Source organism: Vicia villosa, linkage group LG1 (assembly GCF_029867415.1).
Source record: "Vicia villosa cultivar HV-30 ecotype Madison, WI linkage group LG1, Vvil1.0, whole genome shotgun sequence".
NCBI classification, from domain to species: Eukaryota; Viridiplantae; Streptophyta; class Magnoliopsida; order Fabales; family Fabaceae; genus Vicia; species Vicia villosa.
Genome location: NC_081180.1, coordinates 19,697,797 through 19,712,606, shown reverse-complemented (window position 1 = coordinate 19,712,606; position 14,810 = coordinate 19,697,797). Strand labels below are relative to the sequence as shown.

The 14,810-nt window shown below is 30.8% G+C and overlaps 1 protein-coding gene and 1 long non-coding RNA gene across 5 annotated transcripts; both read right to left on the bottom strand.

Annotated features, from left to right (window-relative positions):
- Positions 1–646: 646 nt before the first annotated feature.
- On the bottom strand, positions 647–5,896 carry LOC131630587 (probable inactive DNA (cytosine-5)-methyltransferase DRM3). 4 transcript variants are annotated; one of them, XM_058901369.1, is made up of 12 exons: positions 5,747–5,896; positions 5,489–5,548; positions 5,259–5,371; positions 4,878–4,974; positions 4,715–4,761; positions 4,516–4,611; positions 4,111–4,209; positions 3,596–3,695; positions 3,195–3,313; positions 2,841–2,940; positions 2,539–2,618; positions 647–2,215 (listed from the first exon to the last, which is right to left on the bottom strand). In XM_058901369.1, the coding sequence occupies exons 3-12, from the start codon at positions 5,364–5,366 to the stop codon at positions 788–790; spliced, it is 2,274 nt and encodes a 757-aa protein (XP_058757352.1). In that variant the 5' UTR covers positions 5,367–5,371; positions 5,489–5,548; positions 5,747–5,896; the 3' UTR covers positions 647–787. The 4 variants fall into 4 exon arrangements, with proteins under 4 accessions (XP_058757352.1, XP_058757350.1, XP_058757360.1 ...); XM_058901367.1 differs by having other exon boundaries at positions 5,495–5,548; XM_058901377.1 differs by lacking the exon at positions 5,489–5,548 and having other exon boundaries at positions 5,747–5,892.
- A 5,800-nt stretch (positions 5,897–11,696) lies between these two features.
- Positions 11,697–13,898, bottom strand: LOC131602138 (uncharacterized). The gene is made up of 3 exons (XR_009283940.1): positions 13,340–13,898; positions 13,053–13,185; positions 11,697–12,912 (listed from the first exon to the last, which is right to left on the bottom strand). It is a non-coding gene; the product is annotated as an uncharacterized LOC131602138 (long non-coding RNA).
- Positions 13,899–14,810: the final 912 nt, after the last annotated feature.

Below are 14,810 nucleotides of genomic sequence, written 5' to 3'. Positions count from 1 at the left end.
TTGTGTGTTCTTTGCTTAAGACTTGAGATTCTTTTTGCACATCCTTTATGAAAGCTTGATGTCCATATTGTCTTCATCAAAACAAACTATGCTTGAGATGCTTTGCAATTACAATTTTAAAATTTTGATATCTAAATAAAATTCAATAAAATTATAAAATATCTAAAATAATATTTTAAAAATAACTATTTAAATTAAATTTTTATTTAAAACTTTTATGAAAAATTTAGAGTATATGAAAAAAAATTTAGTATATCTATACAAACCTAGTTACATATATTTTTTTTTTAATTTATACACTTAAACTATTCTTATAACTTAAATTTTTATTTCTAAATGAAATTAAAAAAAAAAAATTAAATCATTTACTTCTAAATGAAATTAAAAAACTTTTAAATCAATATATAAAAATTTTAAACAATATTAAAACATAATAAAAAATATTAATTTTTATTAAACGGATTAAATTTGCAGGTTTGTAAACTTCAAATTATCAATCCGTTTCCCAAATCAAACCACTCCACTCCGATTAAACGGATTCGTTCGGGTTGAACTCGAACACAAACTTGTTCGGTTAAATAATGCAGTAACATAAACACCTAGAGATGGCAACAGTTTTTATTCTACATCTAAAAATTAAGAGTCGAGTCTACAAATTCCCTGCACTGAAAAAGTCACATATTTTACAACAACCACCTTGTCAGGAAATCTAAAAAACAAGGTGCCATGCAACCAAAAACAACGACCAATTTGATTTTACTACACAACAAGTTACGAAAACATCGACTCACATCCTTTCACACAGACCTCGTACGCGTTGTAAAACACGAACAGACTCGCAAAATATTGAAAACTCTAAAGCTGACATACTTCCAACTTCCTGAGGCCTGGCAATTGGCTGAGAGCACGGGTTCTGATAAATGACCAAGTCAAAAACACCGAGTTTACTGATTAGATTCTCAAACTTTTTACTGGCCAGCTTTTGGATATCTTCGATCTGAACCAAAGTCCCGGTTTGTCCAGAACTGCGCCACCACTTCTCGAGAATCTTCCTCTTAGTTGGAGAAGTCTCAACTGATACAAGAGCTTTTATTTTAATACCAAGGCGGTGAAGGGAAACTTCAGCCCCGCCGATACCACTAAAAATCGACAACAGTGTCAGTCCATTCGGAAAAATGGGCTTCAATACCGAAAGATGATATCCTAATGTATCTGTCTGGAAACAGCATCTTAGCAGTTTAAGTCTTTCTGTCAAATCACATTCAGCAGATTGAGTGTGATTCAAAGGATAGCCTAAGATACGCTCCATGTGTTCAGGCTCTATTGGACCAAGTTTGTGTTTACCAGTCCACACAAGATTCAAACCGCGACAATACCGAAGAATGTCTCTCTGCTGTTGAGATGTGAGTACTCCCCCAGCGTCAGCAAGATCCCTTCCTAGTCTATCACAAAGTTGAGTTATTCCACGAGTTTCATAATAATTACAGTTCAGCTGCTTCCTTGAATCCCAAGGAGGCCACCATTTCTTTGCCCGCGGTACTGCTTCCTCGATAGTCATAGGCGGCTTAGGAAGAATGTGGAACCTGTTTTCTGTTGGAAGATTGTGAATGTAACCTTCTATTCTATTCAAGGCCGAAAAGAACTCGGTGTTCACAAATTCAGGTTCAATACAATACAGAAACTGACTCATTTTTTTCCATGACTCGTATGTTATGTTCGAAACATTTCCAAATAAGAAAAATGGAGGCTTTGCTGCCACACTGCTTAGACTCCTGGATGGATTTGATCTGTTACGTCTCGACATTGTGGCAACAATTGTATCCACCTTTTCTTCCACCCAATAAGGATCAAGACTACCGTTTGAAATATCATCATGTTCATATTTTGGCCTCTTATTTCTGTCATTTTCCATTATGTCAGAATATTTCACGTCATCGGTAAATTCATCAATGTAATCTTCTTCCTTCACCCTTTCGCCAGTGCTAGTTCCCTCAAAGTTCACCCTTTTGCCAGTGCTAGTTCCTTCAAAGTTCACCCTTTTGCCGTTGCTAATGCCCTCGAAGTTCACCCTTTTGCCAGTGCTAGTTCCCTCAAAGTTCACCTGCCTTGACTGTGAAGGCTCATGACTGAAATCCTCAACTTTCACTTCTGATGTACCATACAAATCGGTTTCCTGTTCTTCTTTGATCCAAGAATAAGCAGGACCAGAGGGATACTAGCCAAGCAAGGAATTTCACCATTCAGTAAATAGTCAACTATTACTTGAAAATGTCTGAACATGATACCAGGTTAGTTTACAATAAAACAAAGACACCTTTTAACTTCGTATAATAAGTTTCTTAGCACTACTGTAATATTTGGACACGAACACACATTTTTAAACTTGAAAAAGATTACGGTTTTTGCCAAATTAACTGTTGAGTATTATCTATTTATCATATGGATTATTTGTGTTAAACTAACACTTAACAACAATAAGTTTATAATCGAATGGTTCTTATGCACATATATTTTATGACAATTATCATAAAATCTAACCTTATATTCCATCACATATTCAGTCCCATTTTGTTCTGCAAAAATAAAGTTTGCAAGCTCTGAAATTGGAACATCTGGACCTGAAAGACAAGCCAACTAATAGTAAGCTCTGAATTTGGACCATCTAGAGAGTAATAAATAACTATTAAGTCTAAATAAAGGAAATGGATACACAATATTTTCAAAGTTTACATAAAGGTAGAGTGACACAACACAAGCTTCATTCCGAGGAATTCATCTCATAGCTCTTGAGACACAAGTTACAGTTTCTCAGTTGACAAAAGATCAGCTTTCACAATTACCTAATTTATCAACTGCTGAGGATATTTCATTCTCAGAGAAGCCCATTTCAAACAACTGAAGCGTTTTTGCCATAATTCCGTAGAGTTCTTCATGGCTAATCTGTGATCACGCAGTATAAAAATTAGATGCATGCCAAAGGCATTGCAAAACACATATACTAAAAAAATAAGAAAACAAATTTATTGAAAGGCAATAAAGTATGTTAAAGTATCATCATTATATTTGTGCGTCCCCCATAAAGTAAACAAATAGTAGCATGGTTCATAAAGTTGAGGATTGGTTTAAGTTTTGATTTAAAGAAGCATGGTAACCATCTCATGAAAAATCTTATTGATTGAGTCGAGTATCTAAACCTCCTTTTCTCGAACATAACAGGTGATATCATCTTCTTCTGCTTCCTCCTTTTTCATTACTTTAGCAATCTGGGCAGCAAAGATGAAGTCCACCAGCTCAGGAATTGATGCTTTATTGCCTGCATTGAATCAATAAATCTCCATTGAAGCAAGAAACCCATAAATGTATATGATCTCTTGTATCTAATTTTCACATCAATGAAAATCAGTTACAACTGAAAATGTCAATTCTCTTTATACTTTCTATTATCAAGACAACAATGAAAAATATATGTATATCGATTTCCTATCTCACTTCCTTGACTATACAAAAAGACCAGTTTATATGTCTTCAGGTCCAGTACGACAAGACAAAACTGATAAGCTAATAAGTACATGCATGTGATATGTAATTCACTTACCAAGTTTACGGATTGCAAATTCAACTTCCTCCACAGAGAAATTCATCATCAATAAGGTACCACTTTTGTCTTCAATATCGTCACTAAGCTCGTCAGGCTCCTGAGAGAGAAATGCACAATATATGCAAATATTAAGGAGCTGGTTAAAATTAGAAGTTAATGTTGCAACCAAACACAGTAAAGAGTCTCAATTTCAATGAGGACAAGGGGAATATATATAAATGCGTAGTCAACAAAGAGTATGTCAACGAGTGCGCCAAATAGTGTGTTTTCTTAACATTCCTATTGAAAGAAAATAGCAACTTGGATTTTGTATAACATAAGCGTACACATGAACATGAAAAGAATAAACCAACATAAGATGGCAGATAAATGTAAGCACGTATTAGAAGAGCTAGTGGGTAGTGAGTTATTGTCGACAAATCTTATAGCATGCAATATAGCCAGACTAATTCAAAATCGCATATTCAACTCATTCCTACCATGATGGTACCCTAAATAAATTTAAGAAGTACCTCTTTTGGTTGATTGACCGTGGAAACTTCGGGAGGATCCTTATCATCAAACAAACTATCGAGAGAATCAGAAGATTGTGAATTTGATATTTGAATAGCCTACATAGTTGCAAAGGAAGTACAAAAGGCAGTTAAAACTTACAAATAAAACATTTACATTGGATTAGTCCTTGAAGTGACAAATATGGCAAGTCTAATTTCAGAAGAAAAAACAACACAAAATATGGATATAGAAATATCAAAAACATTTATCCTATTCTTGGGGTTCCTAACTCACTGAAGCACCTTTATATACAACTCTCTTATTGCAATTATCTTATTTAATCCATATGGTTGTTGAGTATCCAGAAGCAAAGAAACTTGCCCAAAAAGGCTAAAAAAAGGGCATGGAGGGAAACAAGCTACCTCGTTTGAGTGAGCATTGGGAAAGAAATTTGGGATACTTCTATGCTGGTTTGTATTAAGAGAGCCTTCCAAAGAATCTGATGAGTCACCATTTGTCTGCAATTTTAACAAATCAATAGAGCAAGACAACTACAAATGTTATTACAAGTTTCTAATCTCTCAAGACAACTACCAAATGTTATTACAAGTTTCCACTCACCGAAGATCTCAAGAGAATTTCTAATAACGCGTCGGAATTTTCTTCACCTATAAAACAAAAGAAAATCAATCAGAGCCACATTACCACAAGTGGCAAATTGAAATTTATGATAAGCCAATCAAATTGGCACAGGACTAAAGCATCTTGCTCACACATAATGTACCATTCTCTTCTATCACTTTATCAACAAGACCCGGCAGGAATCCCATCCCAATAAAGAACGCCCGTACTTTGCTTCCGGATGAACTTGCAGCAGTTTCCTAGTGATTGTGAAGGAAGAAACTCAACATAAGTAAATGAAAAGTCGCTGAAACAAAATTAGTCTTTCAAATGTTATATGCTATGATATTGATACATATCATAAAGCAAACATCGAGAAAATGCATCTTGAAAATATATGCATATAACACCGATTAAGATTGAAATACTGAATTGAATCGGTTTTCAAAATTAGGTTTCATAACTGATCCAATCCAATAAAAAAAATGTTGATCAATTATTCTAGTTTTCTGATTGATGCATTTAATTATAAAAAAACTCATACCCCAAAACCCCTTGAAAGAGTAGTATAAGGTGAAATTCCATAATCAAAGTCCTCAGTTTTTGGGAAAACAACATTTTTTCCTTCTCTTCCACTTGAAGTACCAGCCATTTCACCTGTATATAAATAAAAGCAACAATTTATCAATGCATCATACCTGAAGCATTTCTTAGGTTTTCAAAAACAGCACGCGACCGCGAAAACGGCCGCGACAAAAAGGTATTTACAGGTACCAGTACCGATAACAAAATGTTGTTAATTCACCCCGCGACTCCGATCAAAATTGCAAAAGCCTTTAGCATAAACACATGGAAATTAGGAAAAAAAATAAGCAATTTCTGATAGGTGATAAATAAAGAATAATTGAATTCAGATTGTGACCGCACCGAACGTAATTCGAAAACCTAGCTGATTTAGGTACATGCAAGAACCAAAACTCAAAGAAAATGTTGGTGTGAGAAAAAAAAATGCAACTGGAGATTGGGGAATACCTGATCGGGGTGAATTAGATGATAGTGCGGTGGCGCGTGGTGTACACTCGCTTCACTCAGAAAAGGTGAAACAGGGTTGGGTTGGGTTGGGTTACGAACAGGTACAGAGGTGAAGAGTGAGAAGTACAATTAACGTTTTACAGGACAGTAAAAAAAGTTATTAAAGTATTGTTATAGTGCGTGCGTGTGAGTCAATTAGGAGAGTATAGATTCGTGGGTCCCGTGCCGTGTGCAAACTAGAGATGTCTGTTTTACCCGAATGTTTTGTTTGGATGGAAAATAATGGAAAGTGAATGTTGTTGTTTTTTTGGTTTTGTTTTTGTTACAAAATTGGAAAATAATGGGATGATTTAAATAGAAAGATATATGTTGTGATTTTGCTTTTTATTTGTATTTGTTGGAATGAATGAAATTAAATTTTTTTCTTTAATTTTATCGTGAATCGTTTTTTATTTGATTAAATAAATAGTAAGAAAAAATATAATTTAAAAAATATCATAAATATTTGTTTCATTAAGACACTACAGTAATTAATAGTTCTTGATCTTACCGAAATCAGAAAATGAAGAGTGGACTGCTGATGTCGTGGACTTGGTGTAATCAACAAAGAAGAGGGTCTACATGCAGACACTCTAATGCCAAAGTTAGAATCGATTCTAGAGGCATAAGAATTAGGGTTGGAAAATGTGAATACTTGACACTCATGCAGAGGAGGGTATTTATAGTGAACCCTCAACACAGGGTCAATGGTCTCCACTATAGGCTGAAAGTCCAAGCCCATAATGGATTATTGTCAGGATTTCCATGTGCACGTGGGGGTGAGCAGCACGTGCTAATCATCCTGGGTTAACTGCCCCGTGATCTTCAAAGGTGTGGGCAGAGTTTTCCGCTACGAGGGGCGAAAAATGTATTCCATGTAGGGGTGGAAATAGGCTAGGCTAGGCTAGGCTTTAGAAGGCCTGAGCCTGGCCTACGATAAACTTAAAAGGCCTAAGCCTGGCCTACGGCCTATCATAGGCTCAGTTTTTTGGCCTGGCCTGGCCTTTTTAAAAGCCTGGCCTGGCCTGAAAGCCTATTTAAAAAGCCTGTCTCTCATTAAAATTTTCAATTAATCTATATAACTGAAGAAGTCTTGTAGGTCATATATAAGTGAACCTATTTAGTATTTGTTATATATATATATATATATATATATATATATATATATATATATATATATATATATATATATATATATATATATATATATATATATATATATATATATATATATAGAGAGAGAGAGAGAGGAGGGATCAAATTACACCCGAAGAGTTACACCACGAGTTACACTCGTTCAATAACTACATCTCGAATTAATATTTTTTAAATTCAACCGTTGGATTGAAACATAGTATCATATAGATCATACCTATAAAGTTTGAGCTTAATCTATAATGATTTACTATATCATCAAGATATCCAAAGATTAACGTCAAAATGAGTTTTCATATAACGTTAATTTTAATGTAATTCAATGACATAGTAAATCATTATAGATTAAGCTCAAACTTTATAGGTATGATCTATATGATATTATGTTTCAATCCAACGGTTGAATTTAAAAAATATTAATTCGAGATGTAGTTATTGAACGAGTGTAACTCGTGGTGTAACTCTTCGGGTGTAATTTGATCTTTCCTCATATATATATATATATATATATATATATATATATATATATATATATATATATATATATATATATATATATATATATATATATATATATATATATATATATATATATATATATGAGGAGGGATCAAATTACACCCGAAGAGTTACACCACGAGTTACACTCGTTCAATAACTACATCTCGAATTAATATTTTTTAAATTCAACCGTTGGATTGAAACATAATATCATATAGATCATACCTATAAATTTTGAGCTTAATCTATAATGATTTACTATATCATCAAGATATCCAAAGATTAACGTCAAAATGAGCTTTCATATAACGTTAATTTTGATGTGATTCAATGACATAGTAAATCATTATAGATTAAGCTCAAACTTTATATGTAAGATCTATATGATATTATGTTTCAATCCAACGGTTGAATTTAAAAAATATTAAATTGAGATGTAGTTATTGAACGAGTGTAACTCGTGGTGTAACTCTTCGGGTGTAATTTGATCCCTCCTCTATATGTATGTATATATATATATATATATATATATATATATATATATATATATATATATATATATATATATATATATATATATATATATATATATATATATATATATATATATATATATATATATATATATATATATATATATATGGTAGCCTATTTAGTTTTTTTTAATATATATACATACATGAACCAACTTATTTAACATATTTCTAATATATATAAAAATATAGGCCGGCCTATAAGGCTTCATAGGCTTTTATAATAGCCTAAGCCTGGCCTATTTAATAAAATAGGCTTTTAAAAAAGCCTAAGCCTGGTCTCTTTATTAAATAGGCTTGGCCTGGCCTAGGCCTATGTAGGCTAGGCCGTAGGCCCCTGTAGGCCGGCCTGGCCTATTCCCACCCCTAATTCCATGTCGTGCAAGACGTGAGAGGCAGTTGATGGCGTGTCCTCGTGTGAGGAGCACGTGGGAAACGTGCTCTTCACTGGCTCTTATCGAATTGGGCCAGTGAGTTGGGTCATCCTCGACGCGAATGTGGATTGAGCTATGCCCGTTGGTGGACCAACTCTAAGCCCACTCCAGAACAGTTCTATATATGACTGGTATATGGACCAAGGTATGCGAATCAGTCTATTTAACTTATGACTGACCCTAATTTTGGACCACTTATTTTTAGTCTTAAATTTTGGGTTCAACCATTTAGACCATAAATTATGTCGGATAAATAAGTTGATTTGCAGATTTATTCGTAATTCGTCTAAAAATTATTTCCCACACAATTTATTGTAAAACGCGAATTTGGCTGAAAATGAGAAAATCTCGTATCAGAGATTTCAATTTCGCTACTAAAAATTTAATTTTTTAGTATATGATCAAAGTGAATTTTCTTAACGATTGTAAAAATGTGTTAGAGTAAATAATAGCAAGGGTATTTTTGTCATTAAAAAAATATGGGAGGTTCCAGGTATAACAAGGGGTGACAAGTTAAATTCTCTTTGATTTTTCATTATCATTGGGCTGCCACATTTTCATGGAGTTGGGTGTGAGTTGATCTTTAGAGTAATGTTGGTATCAATAATAACTGGGATGTTAACAAATTCACAGTGATACAAGGATCAAATTCATTTTTTTGGTTTTCACCATCAATATCTAGTCTACTGAACCGCCTAATCTGATTTGGAAGTCAATTTAGACATCAAGAATCAATTTGTTTAAGGTGAATGAATTGAGTATAATAAATTCTAGCATTAATAAGAATTTTTTTGGAGTTATTTGATGTCATGCTTTGTAGACGTGGATGAATAAGAAAAATCATATTTGATAAATATAGACCTTTGAATGCAAACATGATGGCTATAAATTTTAATAGTATGGCTATACATTTTAATAATATACTAGCGGAATACCCGTGCTATTGCACGGGGCCGTTTGGATTTAATATTACTTGGATAAGATCTATTTTATGAAGTTATTCCGTATATATTTAAACAATACGAATATTAATTGGATGACTATCGGAATAAAAATTAAACATGTAGTATGTTAAATAATAGTTAACGATGTAAGAGCTAATAATACATCCAAATTTTAGTTCTTTAACTAAAACAATAATTACATGTCGCAATATGTCATTTGTCAGTTTTTAAATTTGTTTTACGGATCATAAACATTGACATAATCACAAATATAAACAAAAAAATATTTAGCAACCTTTATGCATTGATTAAAGTAATATAACAACATTATACTTATACTTATTTTTTATATTTATAAAAGGAAAATGCTTAAGGGTACGAGAGAATTTTCGCACATCTTATGCAAATGAATTGTTAATTGATTTTTCTACAATTGGTTTAGCCTATAGTTATTTTACTGTAGTATAAAATAAATATTATAATCTCAACTATGAGTGCAAAATTCACAATCTAAACATGTTCGTGCAAATGATACGAAAAATCTCTCGTGCTATATAGCAATGCTCTTTATAAAAATACTTAGAACCCGTTTATAAAAACACTTATTTGATCCAACGCTGGGTAAAATAATTTTATAAAAATAATTAATAGATTTTTCTTGTTTATTAAAATATTTGTAACTTGTTTCCGTTTATAAAAATAATGGTATCACCAATATACTTTTTCGCATTTATAAAAATATTTTTAACTTATTCACGTTTATAAATATAATTGTATTAATAGTAGACTTTTCCCGTTTATAAAGTTATTTGTAATTTATTTTCGTTTATAAAAATAGTGGTATCAACAATAGTCTTTTTTCATTTATAAAAAAAATTGTATCAACAATAGACTATTTTTGTTTATAAAAATATTTGTAGCTTATTCCCGTTTATAAAAATATTTGTATCAACAATAGACTTATTTTCGTTTATAAAAATATATGTAAGTTATTCCCGTTTATTAAATCAATTGTATCAATAGTTGATTATTCCCGTTTATACAAATATTTGTAATTTATTCCGGTTTATAAAATCAACTGTATCGACATTAGAGTTTTACTTTTTTCCGTTTATAAAAATATTTGTAATTTATTCCCTTTTATAAAATCAATTGTATCAACAATAGCTTTTTTCCCGGTTATAAAAATAGTTAAAACTTATTCCTGCTTATAAATATAATTGTATCAACAATATTTTTTTTTCTAAATTATTAAAATATTTATAATTTATTTCCGTTTATAAAATAAGTTAACAGTAAACTTTTCTCCGTTTAAAAAATATAAAATATTTTGTAACTTATTTGTAACTTATTCTAATTGTATTAATTTTGTTATTTCAAATAGTTATTTAAAAAATAGTGTATCAATTTTTTCAAAAAATTTGATGCACTTACATTTTATGCCGGTTATTAAAAAGTTGATATAAAATCCACGATTTTCCAAAATTTACTATTTTACACCGGTATTTGGAAAAATCCGGCATAAAATCAAAGATTTTCTCAAAAGTTACAAATATATGTTAATAATATGCACCAAATTTTAAACATTAATTTGTACTTATAATAAATCATACATCTGATTATCTAACTTCAATTATAGAAGTTTAACTCTATAAAATTTTGTAAATTTTAAAAGATTTGATATTTTATTGAATAATTTTAAATAAAATATAATAAGTTTTTTAAAAAATGTAACTAATAATAATATTTTTAAATTTATATAAGAAAATTTATGCTTGATTATAATTTATAAAGATAATAATTAAAAATTAAATTAATTGTTTATAATAGTTTCTTAGAGATATTTTTGAAAATCAAGGAAATAATTAAGTAAACAAATATAGGGATAATAGTTATTTTTCCCTCTGCCAAATGGGCGAGGTTTGAAAAATTCTCTTTAAAAATAAAGTTTGGATTCGCCACCTAACATTTGAAGATTCTATATTGTTTTAGTCCCTCATGATACCCAGTCTTCAGGATATTTTGATGTGGCTTTTATTTGGTTAAGTTAATATTAACTTTTCTACGTAATTAAAAATAAACCAAATCAAAATTAATGTTATAATTTTATTTAGTTTAGTTTAATTTAGTTTATATTTAATATTGGTTTATAATTCAAAAATAAACTAATGTTTTTATATAATATTGAATTGAATTTAATTTAATAACAGTAAACAATATAATTAATATATTATTTTAAAAATTCAAAATAGTTATAAAAACAATGTTTATTTTCTGTTATCTAAAAATTAGAACCCGCAAATGATTAAGGAAATAATATATTATTATACTAATTAAGAAAAAAATTGTTTATTACTAATTTATTTCGGAAAAATTTATTATTATAAATTATAAAAAAAATTATTATTAAAAATTATGAAAAAAGTAAGAAAAATCTTATTATTTAAAAAAAATTATTATTAAGAGAAAAATCAAAGAAATGTAAATTAGATATCACGTGTTTTTTATTTTTAGAGTTTATCTTGTTTTTATTAGATAGATTTTTTTGTATATTTATTATTATTATTATTATTATTAAAAATAAAAATCAGATACACGTTCTCATCTTTGGTTAGTGAACAAACCAATCTTTCCAAAAACAACACAAAACCATCATATCTTCATCATCAATTCCAAATCACTATAATTTTTACACAAAATCTTTCCAAAAGCGGAGTCATTAAGAAGAATGGAAAAGTTTAAGAAAGTATTATTGTAATCAAAATTATTATTATCGGACATGTCCTGTATCATTGTAATCAAAAGTACTAAGAAAGTTTTTAGATTTTAACATTTTTTTTAAATAAAACTTATAATTTATAGAGTCTGCTGTTGATATAATCTGAAATGGACACACATAAAAAACACTAACACTTTTTGATAAATTGGAATTTTAATATATTTATTATATTTTAATAAGAGTTTTAATTATAATTAATATATTACTAAAATTTTAAAAGAAAAACTTACATAAATTTAATAACAACAACCATATAATATTTTGAATACTAAAACTAAAATGATATCACGCGGGACACCGTCGGGATTGACACTACTTAGATGGGAATTAAAACAAAAAGAACATTGTTAAAGTAAATAAAACGGTACAAACTTGAAAAGAAAAAGAGACTGAAAAGTAACTCTCTTCTTTCTTTAATCTCACGTGGAACCATGGCATAGGGAAGAGGTACTACTTGCTTTCATTAGGGAGAAAAAACCAATAATGATACACAGATGTATCAGTTTTTTTGAAAAGAAAAAAAAAGATCTCTTTCTTGTAAACTACACTTTTCATCTCTCTCATCTTTATTATATAAAAACAAAACGACAAAAAAGTAATGTTTAAAATCAAACATAGTAGCTGAATCAAGAACAAAACGGTGGAAATGAAGAAACTCACGGCGGCTCACATGAAGATCACGGTGGCTGAGCTTCTCCGGCGCGGTGGCCGGAGGTAAAAGGTTTCAGAATGGAAAAAAATTACATCAGCTTGTTCAGTTTCCTCTCCTCATTACGAATATCTGGTTAGTTTTATCAGAAAATTAGTACACAAGCACAGATCTAAAGAGAAAGTGCTCGTGATTTTGGGTCCAAACAAATATAAATACCGTGAAAATCAGAAATTAAAGGATAGAATCGTTATCAGAGAGTAACTCTCAACCTTTTAACGTGAACAGAGGAAGAAACGACGGAGGTTTGAAGCTTCCGGCGAGGGGTTGAAGATTCTGGCAAGAGGTTTTGAGATTCAGGAGAGTTTCATTTCTAATTTCTGAGTGATTCTGAAAAAGGTCTGACTAAAAAAAATCAACAAAAAAAATCTAATTAAACTCAGAACATGACAGGAAAAATTATCTTAACTGCTAAATCAAATAATTTAACTCCAAAATTGATTAACGAAACCAATTATGAATCCCTAATTTATGTATTTCATTAAAAAAATTTATGTACCTGAGAGAGCTCAAAAAGCAGAATCGTAGTAGTGGAACCTTTTGGTGGAGCCATTTGATGCAGAGGGGAAATAAATTGTACCTAGTAAATATCCCTAATTGATGAAAAATAAAAATAAATATGAAAATGTTGATTGAAATTGTTGTATTTGCGTTTTCACTCCTTTTTACTTGTTGAGTTTATGACTGAGTTTGATGAGTTGTGATAATAGAGTTTTGTGCGATGGTGAAAACAGATTTAACAACGGCAGTGGTCGGATCTGAAAGTTTTATTGCAGCGGTGAGAAAGATGAACGATTTTGTTGTAGCCGGAACTTGATAGGTGATGGTAGGTGATTGAGAGAGATGGTGGTTAGATGGGAATAGAAGAAAATGGGTCGTGGGAGAGATTGAAAAGTCTTTTCAAATACTGTGGCTTTTCAATTGTGTGCATGCACTAAACCAAGAGAGAGTGAATGTTTCTCATGAAAATATGTAAAGTGGCTTTTAATTTATCAAGTTGGTTGAAGTGAGATGGATTTATGTTTTCAAAATAAACTTTGTACACTCCAAGCCACCCTAACGTTATTATTATGTCTATGTAGAATAGGCATCTATAGTTTTGCAATAATAATTACTCCATGGTTAGGTTTTAATAATAAATAAAAAATTAGTAAGAAAATAATGAGGGATTGCCATGTAAGCAAATTTTGAATTACAATCAACCATATTGCAGTATTTAACAAAAAGACTAACCTGCCCTTAATTATTAGATTAATTTAAGTTAAACTCAGTTAGGGTATACTTGGTAATTCCCGGTACTTTAACTTTTATATATTGTTAATAGATATCATTCTACAAAGAACACATTGAGATAATAACACATAGCTTTCAAAAATAACAAACATGATGAAAATGGAGAGGTGAAGTGTCCTTCAACATAGTGAGTTAAAATTAGTAGTGATGAAGCTAGAAAGAAATGTGGTGAAGATGGTTTCAGAGTTATCATAATAGAGAGTGGAGGTGAGTGATTCGGAGGTTTTGCAAAGTATGCAAACAGGTGCGGTGTGTATATTTAGGACGTCTTTAAGGGTGTGCAAGACGACCTACCGGCTACCGCACATGCCTCACATTTTTTCATGATTAAACTATAGTAGAAAAAGGTCTCCGTAAAATTTCACGACTCAACTAAAGCTAACAAATGATTTTTACACAGGACATCTCAAAAGTTTGAGATGACTCTATGTATATTGCTAAGTTGTGGGTGTATGAAGGCCTTCGATATGCAGTTTTGATTAAGAGTTGGATGGGAGACTCTTTGGTGATAGTGATGGCTCTCTTGAGTGGTGATGGCATCAATCCAATAGTTAGTAGAAGATTGATCTACAATACTCATTTATCGTTGTTACAAATGACATGATAGGTGAAAGTTTGGTTTTCTTATCATATTGGATGTAGAATGAGTTATAATTTAATGTTTTATGAGTTCTGTC